At 41.0% G+C, this 16,983-nt stretch overlaps 2 protein-coding genes across 3 annotated transcripts; both read left to right on the forward strand.

Moving 5' to 3' along the window:
- The first annotated feature begins 717 nt into the window (after window positions 1-717).
- pask (PAS domain containing serine/threonine kinase) lies at window positions 718-11,169 on the forward strand. Its single transcript, XM_020595755.1, has 21 exons — window positions 718-1,133; window positions 1,319-1,552; window positions 1,795-2,024; window positions 2,133-2,303; window positions 2,471-2,605; window positions 2,783-2,917; window positions 3,113-3,341; window positions 3,950-4,131; window positions 4,221-4,350; window positions 4,475-4,646; window positions 5,208-5,440; window positions 5,613-5,742; window positions 6,164-6,753; window positions 6,849-6,991; window positions 7,096-7,263; window positions 7,891-8,016; window positions 8,116-8,250; window positions 8,359-8,558; window positions 8,770-8,903; window positions 9,050-9,199; window positions 10,312-11,169. Exons 2-21 carry the CDS (start codon window positions 1,360-1,362, stop codon window positions 10,476-10,478), a joined length of 3,753 nt encoding a protein of 1,250 aa, XP_020451411.1. The 5' UTR covers window positions 718-1,133; window positions 1,319-1,359; the 3' UTR covers window positions 10,479-11,169.
- Window positions 11,170-11,483: 314 nt separating this feature from the next.
- Window positions 11,484-16,983, forward strand: LOC109957674 (transcription termination factor 4, mitochondrial). Of its 2 annotated transcripts, XM_020595757.1 has the most exons (4): window positions 11,484-11,581; window positions 11,842-12,277; window positions 12,408-12,592; window positions 13,734-15,185. In XM_020595757.1, exons 1-4 carry the CDS (start codon window positions 11,555-11,557, stop codon window positions 14,127-14,129), a joined length of 1,044 nt encoding a protein of 347 aa, XP_020451413.1. In that variant the 5' UTR covers window positions 11,484-11,554; the 3' UTR covers window positions 14,130-15,185. The 2 variants fall into 2 exon arrangements, with proteins under 2 accessions (XP_020451413.1, XP_020451414.1); XM_020595758.1 differs by lacking the exons at window positions 11,484-11,581; window positions 11,842-12,277; window positions 13,734-15,185 and adding an exon at window positions 15,673-16,983 and having other exon boundaries at window positions 12,506-12,592.

Below are 16,983 nucleotides of genomic sequence, written 5' to 3' on the forward strand. Positions count from 1 at the left end.
GAGGTCCTGCTTTGTCTTGTAATGAGAATACACAGATGGGGGGTCTGCAGCGCAGAGGACCCATTGTTCTGCTTGCCGCCTGGAAAATCACATGACAACACACACACACCTGGTTTCGTGGGACCTTTGTTTGGGGCGGACCTAGCCCAAGAAGATAAATGTATTGTTAAAACATAGTTCATGGCTCAGAAGTCAGATCTCCTGCGGGAGCTCTGGCTCTCTGAATCCAGCGCTGTAAAGACTTTCACGTAATCAGACTTTCAGTAAACTTTCTGTTGATTTTAAACAGTCCTCTCCTGTCGTCACTTCTCGTGCTTCCAACAAAAGAATTGGGTTAATTTCTAACAAAAAGGTTAGAATCTAACAGTTTTAAAGATCTATAGTAAGTTTCTATTCATGCTAAGGATGCCTATTTTTTTAAACCAGTACATATAGCATAGCCAAAGTAGATTCCTTGTAAACTCCAGTAAAAGTCTGACTTATAAAACATTTTGCCATTATTACTGCTGTCTGCTGTCGGGTTCCGTCTGTGTCTTGCTATTTTATAATAAAATAATGCGTGAATTACTTGTTTGACTTATGAAAAATGCATACGTTTTGCAGACGTTCTCGTTTATTTCCTTGTTTTATTTGGTATAGTGTGTGACATTGTTACCATGGGGACGAGGGCGGGAGTTTCCGGTAAATTATCCAATGACGTTTTCTTGATTGGAAACGTGTTATTTGATTGGCTACAGGGGGCTTCTTCGAATCATCTAGTCGGCTGGTACTCGAAGCCCGCGGTTTACAAAAATCGACTTGATGAAGTACAATAGTCGCGATAAAATCTGCATTTATACAAAACTGACCTGTTGGGAAGGTGTTTAAATTGTGCTAGGACAACTGTAACGTCAACGTTCAAAATTTCCGTGGCAAAACATACTCAAGAAATAAATAGCACGGCACCGTGTTGTTTGTAGTGACGTTAGCAGTAGCTAATGTTAGCAGATGGCTAGCTAGCTGGGTAACGTTAGCGCTTGCCTTTTCAGCGTTACCTTGTCAACTAGCACCAGCTGAAACTGCTGTGCCTTTTAACCTTATCTGTTGTAACATCTTGGAAATACAAGCTGTACACTTCCGTTCTACGACTTGAGGTGAGTGCGGCGTCGCACTTAGCTAATCTTCAAAACGAACCTTAGCAACTCAAGTGTTATCAATTAGTGTTAGTTAGCTAACGTTACACATTTCTCTGTTCGCCAAAACAGCTCTGATCAGTTAAGCAGTTTGTTAATTTACAGTGTTATTAAAATGCTGTAATCAATTGATTCTCTTTATATAGACCAGTCATTGTCACTCCCAGCTCGATAACCAACTTCAACGATGTCGACTCATCTTGGGGTGAGCCAAAGCAGCAGCTGTAAACGAGACACTATTTCTGTGGTGCCCGACTACTCCCCCGATTCTCTGGACGATGTCTCTGGCCTGAATAAGTCATACCCACGTATTCAGAGACCGTTGTACAAGAAAAGGCTTTTGGCATTGCAAGGTCGTTATTATCCTGGCTCCTTGACAGGTGAGTATGACGTGACACACAGACCAAGCAAGACAAGCCACTGTTTTGATTGTGAGTAGCATTACAGCTGAAATTATTAAATAATCCACAACACTTACATAATGTATTACCTTTTAAATAATTTTTTCAGCAAAAATGCCCAGCGTTTAGAATTTCAGTTTTTGTATAGTCATTTAGTTGCAGCCCAGGGCGTAAATGAAACTTTTTTTATTTTTTATTCCTGACTCACTTGTTGCCTACAGGTGAACACATGGATGTTTTCACTTCATTTGCATCAAGAAATCACCAAATCTCAATCTTAAATCCTGGCTCCAAAGTTTCTGATGCCTGCCTGTCACACCCGCCTACTCAATCAGAAACGGAAGACACCCTGTTCAGTCAGCTAATCTTTGGAAAGTTTGGCCTTTTGGGATCTCCGTCTGCACTCAACCCAAACAAAGGCATTCTTACTGTAGACCACAAAACCAGAGAGGTATGTAAAATTACTTGCTGTAAGTGGTAGGACTGAACTGCACTGTTCAAAAAGCACAGTGACTTGAACATACCCTATGTGTGTGTGTTTTGGGGGATCTTTTTCCAGATTTTGTCAGCGAATGAACAGGCCTGCAAACTGTTTGAGTGCACCACTAATGAACTGATTGGAAAAAAGCTTTCCTGTTTATTGAAGAAAACCAGTCAGATCCTGGAAGAAGCACTGGGAGAAGATGTTCTGCTAGCAGATGGAACTATTGCCTCTGTGTCTGAAAGACTGGTACCTGTATAAAATTTGACTAAAGTTCTTGAAAGTGAAAATAACTGCATTGAATTTTGGGATATTCCTCAGTCAGGTGTCTTTAAGTTCATACACCACTGCTGCAAGAATGTGTCTGTATGTTTACAAGTGTGTTTTGTATGTTTAATGTGCTCCTTTTTCTGTAGGTGGATGCTGTGACACTGTCTGGAGAGGTGCCTGTATCAGTATATTCCCACAGACAGTCACAAAATGAAGGGCACTGGCTTCTCATGTTAGAAAATGTGGAAAGGGTATCAGCCTGTCTGTCCTTTTCACAAGATGTAAGTACATCATTATTTAGTGTGTATGTGATTTCTAGGCAAAAGTTCTTATGAAGAAAAATAAATTACAAGTAAATAATGTTGCTTTGATCCCATCTTCAATTTTATGCTACTGGTTAAAACATTAACATATTCCTAACCCATTAAAGCCATTGTTTTTTAAAATGCTATTTCTAGGGCCGTATCTTAACGTGTGACATGACATTTGCCCATCTCCTTGGATACCACCATCCTAATGAGTTAAAAGGGGTGCCTGTTAAGGAGCTAATCCCCTTTTTACAAATCCCTCTCCACAGTCAGGCATTCCCCAAGGTAAGCACACTTTATAACCAAAACTGTTCCAATTAGTAAAGGAAAGCTTCCTTTCTTAATCTTCCAGGTTTCTCTTTACCATTGTGCTTTTATAAACAGTCCAGAAACAGAGAAATATTATATATGGCAGCATTTAAGATCAGGGATTTCTGTAAATCTGTCCTCTTTGACTTTGCTTTTCCTTCCTCCTTTCAGATGCTGAGGGTTCAGAGAGTGTGTGGTAAAAGCAGAGGGGGTGCATCAATCCCACTGTGTATCAAACTTCAGGGGGCAGTACTATGTGGAAAACTCCAGCACCAAATTAATGGAGCTGGTTTTACCTGCCCAACAGATAGTCTTGAAAGATTAGATGCACAGGACACAAATACAGAGTGCACCAGGCACAAGACAGAAACCCCACACTCTGAGCACAGGACACATTATGGTAAGTTTAATGATGCAGTATATACCATGTTATATATGGTGTATACTGTCATCCTGTCCAAACCAGATAATTGCAGATGTGGGCAGGATAATAACAGAATCCAGAGTTTATATGAAGAATGTGCAGAGGAAAATTATTGAAACTCCCCTGGTGCAAAAGTCATCAAAATTTGAAGTAACTGACAAACATTCCCAAGAAGTTATGTTGTTTGGAATGCCAGATAGCAAAGTTACCTAATGTTAGGAGAAATGATCCCTGGGCATGTTAACATAGTCATGGCCAAAAATATTGGTGTCCCTGTGTTTTTGTTGGATAATACACCACTTCTCCCAGAAAACTGTTGCAGTCACAAATTCTTTGGTATTCTCGTGTTTGTCTTGTTTGCTTTGGAACAACACAAAAAAGCCAAATCTCATACAGTCCACACAGAACTCCAAAAATGGTACTAGCAATGATAGTTTAGGAACTGTAGTTTCATGAAGTGTTTCAATATTCAAAGCAATCACTGAAGGGTAAAATTATATAGTAAAGGTACTCCACAAAAAGTTATTTACCACATTAGGTAATTGAGTAGACTTGCTATAACTACTGTGTCTGGACTCTCACAGAAGTTAAAGTGGACAGCAATGCTCTCGCCTCAAGCCTTGCACTGGAGTATTCTGGAACAGTTTGGGCATTTGCTCCTGTGAGCGGTCTCCTCCTGCTCCACCCTGATGGCTCAATCTTTAGTATCCACAACCACCTGGCCCTCAGTCTGTTTGGCTACAGCACGGATGAGCTGCTGGGAAAGGTTAGCCTACATGACCAGCTGAACAAGACTGTTTTGACTGAAGTCCATGTTGACTCTCACTTCTGTCACTGCTGCTTTGTCATCAACAGTGTGTCACTTTCCTGATGCCTGGTTTTTATGGCTGGATGTCTGATTCAGACAGAAAGGCCAGCCCATTCCCTGATTCTCAAGTAGAGGCTGGTAAATGTATAGCCTCATCCAAAATAACAGGAAAATCTGGTGAGCATTTGGATCCATTTGTGACATGTTCAAAGGCAGCAGTGTTTCATGACTGACTTGCTGTGATTATTCTGAAGTAGAACACATATATATATATACTGTAGCTTCTTTATCTGAATCCTAGACCCATCCTCACTGGTGGCTGGAAATATGGCCATGGTTCATTGGGTCGTCATGGAAAGAACCTTGACGGGTAGAGGCAGGATCTTCAGTGGAACCAGCACCAGGCTGGAGAAACAGGGCAGCGCTTTGTCAACCCTTTCCCCTCCTCCAGTCACCTCCACACGTGTGGTTAGGTGAGTAAAAGCCCCTCTGTGATTGGTGTCACCTAAATATCTTGTGCTAAAGGACTCCATGACTTGATGTTCCAAAAGCATAATAAGCTTATTGAATGTGACCATGTTTAATTTGGGCAGAGGTTCATTTGCCAGCACACATTAGAATTAATGGTAAACAGAATTTGTGCTAGTTGTAGTTTCTCAAATAATGGACACACAACAACTACTGCAACCACATCCAGGCAGCTAAAAGCAGCAGACTGCTTCAGTATTTAATGTGTTTTGCAGTATAAGTAGAACCACAGCAGCTCTATGGTCAAGACTGACACCCACTCTCTCTAATTAGCCAGTAGATACACTAATACAGAGTTTAAGTCGCAACTTTAACTTAACAACCAAGCTCTTAACATAGTAGTTTCTTTTTTTTTTTTTTCTCTAGGTCATTTTTTTATTAGCTGAGTCAGAATTGTTTAGAATATCGTCTTCTAGAATTTGAATAGTTTCACCACATAATCAGGTCATAATATTTCTTATTAGCATCACAATACTTAATTTTAAAACAAGCTGTTCTTTCTTCAGGGCTGACGATACTGCAGAGTTGATGAACGAGGCAGCCCAGGTTGCACCTTGCAGTAGCCAGTTAGACAGTGCAGATACCACTGAGGCACTCCTCCAGACATTTGCCTGGGTGGAACCTCCAGAAGAAGACACCTGCTGCACAGTTGTCACCGAAACACCACACCATGACCAAGATCAGCAACTCAGCAATAGGTTTCAAAAAAATAATCAACCTGGCATCGAGATTGTCCCAGGTATGTTGTGGCTATATTGTTATCGTGTGTGTCTTAAATACATTCAATTGCCTGTAGTTTTTTCTTAGCCAGTATTGCAGAACATATGTACAATGAGTGTAAAAGGATAAGTTTTTGTGAAACTATATTAAGTATTTTCTACTGTTAATTTTTTCATAATCTTCTTTTGTAGACCCGCCCACTCAGAAGAATCACTCTGTTGGTAGGGTGGGCGGCACCTCCCCTGATGTAGGCAAAGACCACCCTTCATGTGCCTCTGTCCTTCAAGACTCCAGCTTTGAAATCATCTCACTGGATAGCAGGTGAGGACACATGTTCTCTGTGTAAGAGGCATTTCATTCACCACATTTTGGTACCAAATACTTTTATACAATGGGCTTAAACTGTGTTTGTATGTAATGATCTGATCTGGTATGTAATTGAGATAGCCCATCTGTTATGTCAGTAACTAAGGCTAACAGACAAGGGGAAACGAACACTGCTTTGTATACTACAGCATTCAAGACAATCTTTTTCATCAGGCAAATAACCAGTGCAATATGCCAGAATTTTCAGTAACGTACAATTGTCCATTAATACGGTCCTAATGGTCAGTGACATGCCAGTTTTATCTATATTCTTTTGTTCATGGCATCTAGATGTTTTTAATCTGAATAGAACTATAGATCTAGAGCCATGGGTGCTTGTTCTTTGTAATCACTTTATCTGGACTCATTTTTCCAGGTCGTCCTCTGGCTTCTGTGAAAAATTTGCCGGTCATGGTGGTTCTGGTCCCGGCCAGACAGAGCACTCTCGTTCAGCACATGTAGTGGACTCAGCCAGCTGCTTCCTGGACCTTAACAGCAATGGTGAGCTGGTAACCCGAGCCCTGGCTGACTTAGATCTGAGTGCTACTATAGAGCTGCTTAGAGGTGGAGGGTACAAGGATAACAACCAACACTGCGTAGCTTCCTGTGATACGGCCAAGCTCCTGCAGACACCCATGCCATGTGTGGTAGTGTCTGAGCAGGAAGCAGAGCCTGCTGAGAATGGAGACACTGCTGTGAAGGCCAGACATGGCTCAGGAGAAGAGCAACTAGAAAAGGACCAGGGTGATCTGGATCAGTGGGCAGCTCTTTCTTCAATTCATAAAGAAAAGAGCCAGGAGTTCTGTGTACAAATGAATGGTGGGATTCAGTCAGTGACAGATGTTCCTGCCACGTCTACTCCTAAGAAGCAGAAGGTGAATGGACGTGCCTTGTCCACAGACACTACACGGATTTTGGAGGGTCGATTTGAAGGAAGTGCGTACCACAGAGATGGCACAAGAGTAGGTTGGTACAAATTGACTTATTCTGATTCAGTCATAAAACTCTACAGATTCTCGTACATGAAGCAACTAGACTTAGACTAAAATCTGTTTGTCCAGAGTTGCAGTGTGATGTGTGCAGGACCAACCTCCTTGATGGAAGCTCTGTGTTTTGTGTGTGGATGAGTAGGCCAGGCCAGCAGGGGGAACACTTGCAAACAGATCACTCATTGCACAATCACTCAGGAGCCAGTCTAGGCGAGGTCAGTGGCATTAAAGAGCTTACTCTTAGTATGGCACATTGTTTTGTTATCTAAATATAAAATGTTTTCTCTGCTTTCAACTCATTCATCCATTCCTCGTTTAGAGGATTGGTGAGGCCAGTCATGTGGAGGCTTTACGCTCCACCGTAGACCTAGAGCAATCTCAAGCCTGTGATGGACAGTTTGCAGAAGAGTACCAGCCGCTCAAAGCTGTGGGTAAAGGAGCCTTTGGTTTTGTCTGGAAGGCAACAAGGCGCTGTGATGGACAAGAAGTAAGAAAACATTTTATTAGTGGAGAAACCTACCATTTCTGTATTTACACTGAAGAGCCAAAACATGAACACACGGATGAAGTAAATATTATATAATATAAGTGCATGTCAAGTTTTGAGATGTATTGGATGTAAAGTGAACCATCAGTGCTGCAGGGTGCTCCTGTTCAGCAGTGGGAAGTGCCTACTGACAGTGGTATAAGGGCAACAACCTACAAGCTGGCACGTCAGTGATGTGCGAGGGAAACCGAGGGTATTTCATCTGGTCCAAACCAAGAGAAGGGCTTCTGGCACAAGTTGCAGAAAACCTTTATCATCATCGGTCATCGGTGTGTGAATGTGTGTGTGAATGGGTGAATGGTGTATGATCTCCTGTAAAGCGCTTTGGCCAGTGTAACACACTGTGAGAAAGCGCTATATAAATACAGTCCATTTACCATTTACCATGGTTATCATTATGAATATGTCACAACACACAGTGCTGCAGAGCGCCTGTGCGGGTTGTAATGTTTTAGCTCATGAGTGTACTATGCTGTGTGTAGCAGTTTCTATGGAGATAGATTTAAAATAGTTTTTTGATACAAAAGCCCTAATTTGCCAAGATGATGACAATATGGCCTCTTACAGGTGATAGTGAAGTTCATTAGCAAGGCCAGGATAGTAAGTGACTGCTGGGTGGATGACCCCATGTTGGGAAGAGTCAGCCAAGAGATCGCTCTACTGACACGTGTACAGCACCACAACATAGTCAAGGTAACTGGTTTGTCACATACCAACACTTAAGTAACAAGGTTTCAGAAATGTGTGCTTATTAAATTCCTTTCTCTGCATCATTTGTATGTCTGAAATTAGGTGCTGGAGGTGTTTGAGAATGGGAGTTACTTCCAGATGGTGATGGAGAAACATGGGGATTGTTTGGACCTTTTCGAATTCATAGACATGCAGCCAAGGCTGGATGAGGCCTTGGCCAGCTACATCTTTAGACAGGTACAGTATCTACATGATGAAGAAAATGAATAGGTAAATAAATGGACTCTGAAATATGAAGTGTATTTGTCCCTTGTAGAACTGGATTTTTGTTTTCTGGTTTCACAGCTGGTGGCAGCTGTCTTCTATCTGAGGTCTAAGAACATCCTTCACAGGGACATAAAAGATGAAAACATCATCATCGACAAGTGTTTCCACATTCGACTGATAGACTTTGGCTCTGCTGCCATGATGGCTCCTGGGAAGCTCTTCTACAATTTCTGTGGCACACTGGAATACTGCTCCCCAGAGGTGCTTCAGGGAAACCCGTGAGTATACTGTGAATGCCAAGTGCTGTTTTTCCTGTTCTGTATGACTTTTATGACCCATTTCCAATGCACAATTAAACACTATAGTCATAAAGTTAGAAAAGCCATGCACAGGTACTAAATTAACTCATAATAAAATGCAGCTTTCCATATTGTCAAGTATAAACCTTTTAAGTTGATGTTTGTCTCCTTGTGATTTGTTTTTCTGTAGTTATGAGGGTCCAGAGCTGGAGATGTGGTCTCTGGGTGTTTTGCTTTATACTCTGTTATTCAGTGAGAACCCCTTCTGTGATGTCGGGGAAATCCTGGATGCAAAACTCAAGCCACCATTCCCCCTCTCTCCTGGTATACTACTGCTGTTTGCTGTTGGCTGAATTTTTATTTTCTTCTTATCATTGGCTGTAACAGATAATGACCATTTCTGTTTCCAAAAACTTTTTTTTTTTCCTTTTCAAAACTCAGTGCTGAAATATCTCTATGTACACTCTCAGAGCTGAATGGTGTGGTGTGTGGGCTGCTACACCCTGATCCTGTTCAGAGGATGACCCTGGACCAGCTGCTGCTGCAGTCCTGGCTCAGCCAGCCCATTTCCCTGTCAGAATACAGCTGGACAGATGTGGTTCCTGTAACTCTGAGCTACTGTGAGTACTCTTTACAACTACACTGACTCTGGCAAATCATGTTTTCTTCAGATGTGATGAAGTCCCGCCTGCTATGAAATTTTTTCTTCCTTAATTTTTGTTTAACTTTTCCTGCATTTTTAGAGGTTTTAGAAGTTTAAACTATACATGAAATTGACCTTGTTAATTTGTTATTTCAGCTGGTACAGTGACACAGAGAACCCGTTAGACTTAATCGACTTAATTTTCATAACACAAATACTGACTAAAAATTGGAAGATGTACAGCCCCTAGAATATACTGTATTAGGGAGAGATTGGCAAGTGAAATCGGCTCATAGTTCCTGAGGAGATAGTCAACACTAACCTGAGACCAGATCTTGTGTTGTGGTCAGAAGCACAGCGGACTGTCTATTTTGTCAAGCTTACAGTTCCCTGGGAGGACGCTGTAGATACAGTTTATGAGAGGAAGAAACTGAAATACACAATTAACCATGGAGGCAGAGGAGTGTGACTGAAAGGTTCAAGTCTGTCCTGTGGAGGTTGGTTATAGGGGATTTGTAGCCAAGTCAGCTGTCTCCCTGCTAGGTGAGTTGGGTATATAAGGGCAGGGCCTAAGACAGGTAATTGGTAGTCTATCTGATAGTGTAGTAAGGTCCAGTGAGTGGCTTTGGAGCAGAAGAAAGGTGTGTGAATTGGGTAAAAATAGGTATGTGATTTATAAATGGCAACATACTGTATGTGAGGATTATGCCTGTTAAGCAGAGATAAACTAGCATAAGAGGACAGGCTTGGTAAAAGGGTTGAGCAAATACAGGGCAGATGCTGTGTATCAAGCCATGTATCTGCTCTTCGCTTGGGTGAGGATAGGGTTCTGGGTTTGTGTTAAGGGTAGGTTAGGTCTGGAAAATGTTGCTCATTATGGGGCTCTGAAGATTTATGTCAGCGTGGCCTGGCACCCCCCTCTTTGGAGCCAAATAATGGGTACACATCATTTAACTCATATACTGAGCTTCCATTTGAATGCTCTGCCATTCTTTGGCACATTTAATTGTGTATTATTGACTGTATTCATGTCAAAATAAATGACAGCGGTGGTGTAGAGCTCATGTACTTGGCCTCTTCTTTTAACAGGCTCACCACAGCATCAAGACTCCAGTCCTAAAGTTAATATTAGTCCAGGCTTGTTCCCAGATCAGGGTGATGACACTCTGCCAGATGATGAGGAGGAAGATGAGGATGAGAGGTTGTCAATGGTGGCCCTGCAGACTGAGCTGCAGAAGTACCTCCATGTGGATTAACAACTGGATTTAAAGGGGGTGAAGTCCAACCATCTGTCCAGCATTTTAGCTGTGCAAAGAGGACATGAACTGCAAAACAAGCGGCCACTTCTCTGTCTTTGACGTGGTTTGATGACAAAAGCATCTTTGCCTTTATGAACTATACAGTGCTGCCAACATTGTCATGCTGCTGGGTTGGTTAAAATGTACTTGCTGACATTTGTGATTGCTGCTGTGATTACAACAGAGAAAGATGAGATCGTCGCGGTGCTCTTTTCTTTATTTATTGTATTTTATTTATTTAGATTTGGGGAAGAGTCAAAATCATAGTGATTCTTAATGGGGTACCCTGATTTTCTGTTAAAACTCATAAGTGTCACAACTTTTAACTGTTTACCTACAGTCGGAGAAACTGCACAGAAAACTAATGTTGGGGGGATTCTTGATCTATCTTTAATAAATATCCATTTTAATTTCATATGAATCTGCAATATTGTAATTAAAATTGTAAATATATTTACAATATTTTAGCTATTTATTTTTATACAATAAATATTTTACCACAAACCTGTTTTGCCTTTTAACCATTGAGGGATTGTCTCTTAATTACAGTATATCTTTTATTCTCATGATTACTTTGGCCATCTAATATCTGCTTGACCTGACCGATTCTCTTGCTGTGCAAACTTCCTATCAGACTGTCAAAGTCCAGTATTTGTCTCTAATGTGGTTTTTAATGTTAAGAGACTAAAGATACAGGAATCTGATTGACTGACTGATTGACTACCAACAAACCAAAACGAGCTGCTTGTTATACAATACTGAATTAAAAGTGTAAATGTATTTTTGGCGTATTTTTTTAAATTATTTTATTGTTAGCCAAAATTGTCTAAAAGGAGGCAAACTTTGCCATATTTTTTTTTACATCAACAAAGTGTACCAAAAGTGAAGCTGTCCAGGATAAGCAGTAAAGATAGTGGATGGATGATCAATCACTTGTTTGCCATATAAACTGTAAGTAAATGGACACAGTGGAACCTTTGTTCTTACAACCGAGAAAAAACGGAAAGACGGAACTATATGTGCGACGGACAAGCATGGGTATTCGTCTTGCTGTGCGTCAGGTAAATCAAATTTTACAATTTCTATATTTTTCAACAAAATATATTTGCACTTAATTTAAAATTTTAACTTGGTGAACTGAACAACTAAAAGTTATAGAAAAGAATGCCGAAGTTAGCCAGACAGCTCACAAACGTCCGCTATAACCGTCAATAATGAAAACACATCTGACTTATTAACACAACTTCTGCTAACGTTAACTTGTCTTTAATGGGGACATAACTGCGGTTAGTGTTTTATACCCTTGATTTCTGATCCATAGGTTCTTCGGTGGAGTGTGAGAAATGCGACCTATTCTGTAGTCAATCCACTTCAGTTTGGGAGATACCACCTCCAGCCTGTCAGTAACGGGTGCAGCTTGTTCTGTTCCTCCACCCGGAGTACTCTGCAGTCAACGCAACAAAACCATGAACTCCATCCACTGTCAGAAAAGCCAGTCACAGAAATGTTCCTGCTGTCTTTAGTTGATATAGGATTCACAGACGCCCAGGCAGAGCAGATAAATGAGGCTGTGTCCAAAGTCAGAGGAGGAAGTGCTGCCAAACACGCTCAGTCAACGCTCACAGCTCTGCTTGTTTTGGGCCTCAATCCTTCCAGTGTGCTGAAGCTGCTGCAGAAGTGTCCTGAACTATACACTGTCAGTGAATCGCAGCTGCAGCAGCGCATAGGAAACTTACGGAAACTGGGTTTAGTTGAAGGTGAGATCATGATCTTTGGGCAGCATGACTCATAACAATCCTTTAAGTGGAAGCTGTTTGTGCCCAGAATACATAATGACTTGGGTTTTCTAAATATTGATGTATTATTATACCTCATATCTTCCCACAGGCAGTCTTCAGAGAGTGGTGGCCTATTACCCCCAGATTCTGACAGTGCCTGTGAAGACAATAAAATATGTGGTGGCGTTCCTACGAGAGAAGTGCCTGTTTACAGCCCAGCAGGTCACAGACATCCTCAGAGACAGTCCAGCTATAATACTGGAAGACCTGGACCAGGTGGAGTACAAGTTTCAGGTCAGTATTTAAGCCAGTCAAGAGGGAAGTGGGAGTGCATCTACATCTCACTAGGGCATGAGTGTTTTACAGTCATTTTAATGAACCAGAGAAAAAGAAATTGGTGCAGAATTGTTTGGACAGTTAATTGATTTGTTCATCAACAGACGATACTTAACCAATAATTTTGATGAAATCATTTATCAGTCAAAAACATGTCACTCATTTGCTGGTTCTCAAATGTAAAGTTATGCTGCTTTTCTCTGTTGGTCAAACAACACAATTTTGAAAACATGAACTTGGACATTTCTCACTTTTCAGAAATAATTTTTAAAAATCAGCTGATTGATTGATAATAGGAATATTCATTCGTTGTAACAGTATTTGAAAGGAGACAGTGCTGACTATCTAGAGGCAGGCTACAGTTCCCATGGTAAAGTGCTGTTGGTGGACAGATGCAGATTTATTGACTTCCTCAAAACTTGACTATACATCATAATCAAAGGCCACAGTCATGATATAAGGCAATGCTTTGCATTGTCTGTGTCCCAGTTTCAACCTGATATTCTTCCCGTACAGTATACTATTTATAGTATATTGGTTTTACTTAATCTTTTGCACTAACAGGAAATGATACAAGGCTTGTGCTGACAGATGTTGATCACACTATGACTTGTAAAGACACTGCCATTTAAACTTCACAGACTTTTTTTTTCCTCCAGTAGGTTTTTTTTCCCTGAGGTGTTCCCTAGCCGTTTCACCACTATTCACAATGTGCCTACATTTAGTGACTTGCCACTTTTGCAGTTTGAACACACTACATCTTTATAACGTACTTAGAATTCATATGCTTTATGGCTCTGGGACACGCAGTGGTACTCCGCCTGGTGACTGCATGTGAATGCCACAGCTCTAAGGCAACAGTGGCTGTGGGTGGGTTACAGTATTGTTATTAAGTGGAGATCATTTAACTACAAATAATGGGATATGTGTCATATAGCTAAATATAATATCTGGTGTTGCTCACATGTTCCAGGTACATTATATTTGTTGAACAACCGATATTAGAAGTATTTATTTGAGGTTATCGTTTAGTGTTTTTGTCATTATACATTGATAGTTGTTAGTTTGTAACCCTGTGTTTTAACCCATCTCTCCACAGTACGTCTACTTCCGAATGGGTGTTAAACAGAGAGAGATGGTGAAGTCCAGGTTGTTTCGTTTCACTCTAGACGAAGTTCGCTGTCGACACTGTTTTCTGGAGCGTAGGGGTCTGTACCAAACCCCGGACAAGAAAGGACAGACAAGCATTATCAACCCCAAGCTGGACAGCATCCTTAAGGTTGACCAGGACACCTACCTTGTAAAAGTTGCCAGGGCGTCAGCAGAGGAGTATGATGTATTTCAGAAACTGATGGCAAGAGAATGGCAGGAAGAAGAGCAGCTGCAAGGCAGCATTGAAGCTGATAGTGATAGTGATAGTGATGATGAGGAGGAGGATGACGAGGACGAGGATTCAAAAGGGAAAAGTGGCTATAGGAAGCGGACAAAGAAATGACAGGAAAAACTGAGGGAAATGAAAATAATTGAAAGAGGAAATTAAGTGAACAGAGAAAATGACAGATGGCAAATTAACCAATAAAATGGTTTCTTTTAACAGTTTGTTGAAGTAAGGTTTATCACCAAGTCCTATAGAATACTCTTATCTAAAACACACATGGAGACGTAATGTTGTGCTTGTTGTTAACTAACATGTTCTCTTTCAAACGCACACATAAGAGCAACTGATTGGACTTAAAGAACCTTCTGGTTGGAAGTTGCTGTGTTTATCTACGTGGCCTTGTCGAGAGGAGAGATGCAGTGATGTCAATGTGTGCTTGGGCTAATAGGTGATGACTTCATATGGATGAGCTACAGCTTTCAGGCATGGACATGGTTAATCATTTCTCCCATATGTTCTTTCCACTCTGAAAAAGTTTTTTGACTTTCCTTAAGTGGCCCAATAATTTCAAGGAATCTCATAGGCTTAAATTAAGAAGGAATTGCAAAACTAATCAGTTTAATAAAAGATTGTTTTTGAATGAGCTGTAACAGAATTGAATTTAAAACATCTTGGGTAGAAAATAGTGAAAAACAGATATCTGCTCCTCATGCTTAGTAGATAAAAAGCTCCACCCCGTAACTATGTGACAACCAGGTGGCCGTAGCTTCCTCCATCCTTGTATTTTGTCTGAGTCAACAAAGAGCAGATCAGATAAGGCCAGCGGGTGCGATGAAAACACCCATAGATTTATAGAGGCACTATGCTTAATGGATATGCAACAGAGAGGTTTTTCTGTTCTGGGTATCAGGTAAGAAAACTCACCTTTGGTCAGTCGATAATTTGATGATAGATGTGTTTGTGCAAAGTTTGAACAGAACTGAGCAATTTTCTGTTTGTCTGAAGGGTTTGTAAGCATTTACTGTGGGAGTAGTGGAGGTATTGTTATCATGTTTGTATTATTCCTAAAGTTTTTATTCTGTTTGTTGATCTGATGCCCGACCTGAGATGATATGTATGTATATTAAAATTCCTCAAAAGATATTCTGATCCAAACAGCTCCTGAAGTCTGTTTTAATGTTGGGTTTAAATGATGTGTGTATATTTTCTAGTCATTTACAGCTCCTTCGTTTGACTTTATTTTCATGTACAACATCACTCTGAAGGGCAAGTCCATTACTGTGTGTTGTTGTCTCTATTTAAATTTAGACAAAGCAGCAGCGGTTCATTTTAATAAAAGCCCAGGCTAAAAATCGCTTTAAAAGCAGCAAAAGTTGTATCTAAAATCAAGAGGGAGTCGGTCAAAGCAGTGCATGAAAAAGTGATACATAGCAGGTTTACCTGACCTGCAATACATCGAGATGATGGATATGAGAACACTTAGATATTGTTTTAATATCTGCTGCTGCTTTTTCAGTTTCTTTTAGCTTCTAATGGAGTTGCAATAATGTAGCAATTGTGTAAAATAGTCTCTTCATATTTTTATGCAATTACTTACATGCTTGCATTTTGACTGTGATTCACTTTGATTCTTGATACAATTTTCTGTTTTCATCCACAGTAAGTCAATGGAGGAAGGACATCATATCAGCACATCATAAAAGTCACCCAGTCAGACCATCTTTGTCTCATTCATAACTCACAGACAAAATGCCATCAACTATAGATATTTTGAACTTCACACAGCAGTGGAGTGTAACTTTGCAGAAGTGGCACCTAGAATATTTTCTCATCCCTACCACGCTCATCACACTGGTCACTTTTCTAGCCAACCTCGCTCTCCTGACATGCATCTTTATGTCCCGTGCCTTGCGTCAGGAGACACGTTACCTGCTGTTGGCCAACACCCTGACAGCAGATGTGCTCTTTCTCATCCTGAATCTGGCCACAGTGATTTGTAATGCTGTGAGAACTCAGATGCCCTGGATGCTTTGTCAGCTGGTCACAGCTGGCACTATCACCGCCTACTGCTGTGCCATCATCACCATCACCCTCATGGTGGTTGACACCTATGCTGCCGTCCGCTGGCCTCTTTGGTACCATGGTATTCTTCCACATCCCCGTATCCACTGCATACTGGTAGGGGTGTGGCTGCTGGCAGCCATATACCCTTTCGCTCTGATGATCAAGGTAGAGGTGAAAAGGGAAAATTCCCATGAGAATATACCTGTCTGTCTGATCCTCATCTCCCTTGGCATCATTCAGGCTGAGAAGGTGGTAATGGGGATCCACATCTACTTCTTTGTAGCAGCACTCATCTGTGCTGTACTCATTTTGTACTGTTACATTCGGCTCTACATGGTAACAAGGACCCAGGGCATCTGGAAGAACCGCTTCTCCAGAGCCCGGGTCACAATGCTGGCTCATGGAATACTGCTCCTGCTCTACTTTGCCCCTGGTTTTGTTTTCATCTTGGAGCTCTTCCTCTTCCAGGCGGAACAAGATCAAGATGTTCGTGTGTGGATCAGCACAGTAAATATGTGTGTTTTCACGTTGCTGCCCAGGGCATTTGCTCCTTTCCTATATGGGCTGAGGTACAGGGAGATTTCTGATACTCTAATGCAGCTGCTGCAACAACACAGGAGTCTCAGAGCCAGACCATAAACCCATAAGTGACTCTTCAGAACTGTCTGTTATTTGTAGTCACTGAACTTTGTCAATTCATTTCCTGTGTGTTTTGCAGTCTGACAAACAAAGATGTAACTTTAAATTACTGAGGTAATGAGTTCGAATTCCTCTAGTCCAAATATTTTTATACTGGCAAGCCACCAAAAAAATAAATAAAAATAAAAAAATCACATGATGATGATCTCATGATTGTCTAAATATATTTTCAAAATGCACCACTATGCAAAGAATGCAAGTTAGGTTT

The sequence above is a fragment of the Monopterus albus genome, unplaced genomic scaffold (genome assembly GCF_001952655.1).
Source record: "Monopterus albus unplaced genomic scaffold, M_albus_1.0 scaffold28.1, whole genome shotgun sequence".
NCBI classification, from domain to species: Eukaryota; Metazoa; Chordata; class Actinopteri; order Synbranchiformes; family Synbranchidae; genus Monopterus; species Monopterus albus.

Coding starts and splice junctions, on each gene's coding strand:
- LOC109957674 (XM_020595757.1), top strand. CDS start 11,555: ATGGGTATTCGTCTTGCTGTGCGTCAG. Junction 11,582..11,841: donor TTCGTCTTGCTGTGCGTCAG/GTAAATCAAATT, acceptor TCTGATCCATAG/GTTCTTCGGTGGAGTGTGAG. Junction 12,278..12,407: donor GAAACTGGGTTTAGTTGAAG/GTGAGATCATGA, acceptor ATCTTCCCACAG/GCAGTCTTCAGAGAGTGGTG.
- pask (XM_020595755.1), top strand. CDS start 1,360: ATGTCGACTCATCTTGGGGTGAGCCAAAGCAGCAGCTGTAAACGAGAC. Junction 2,918..3,112: donor ACAGTCAGGCATTCCCCAAG/GTAAGCACACTT, acceptor TCCTCCTTTCAG/ATGCTGAGGGTTCAGAGAGT. Junction 5,743..6,163: donor ATCATCTCACTGGATAGCAG/GTGAGGACACAT, acceptor TCATTTTTCCAG/GTCGTCCTCTGGCTTCTGTG.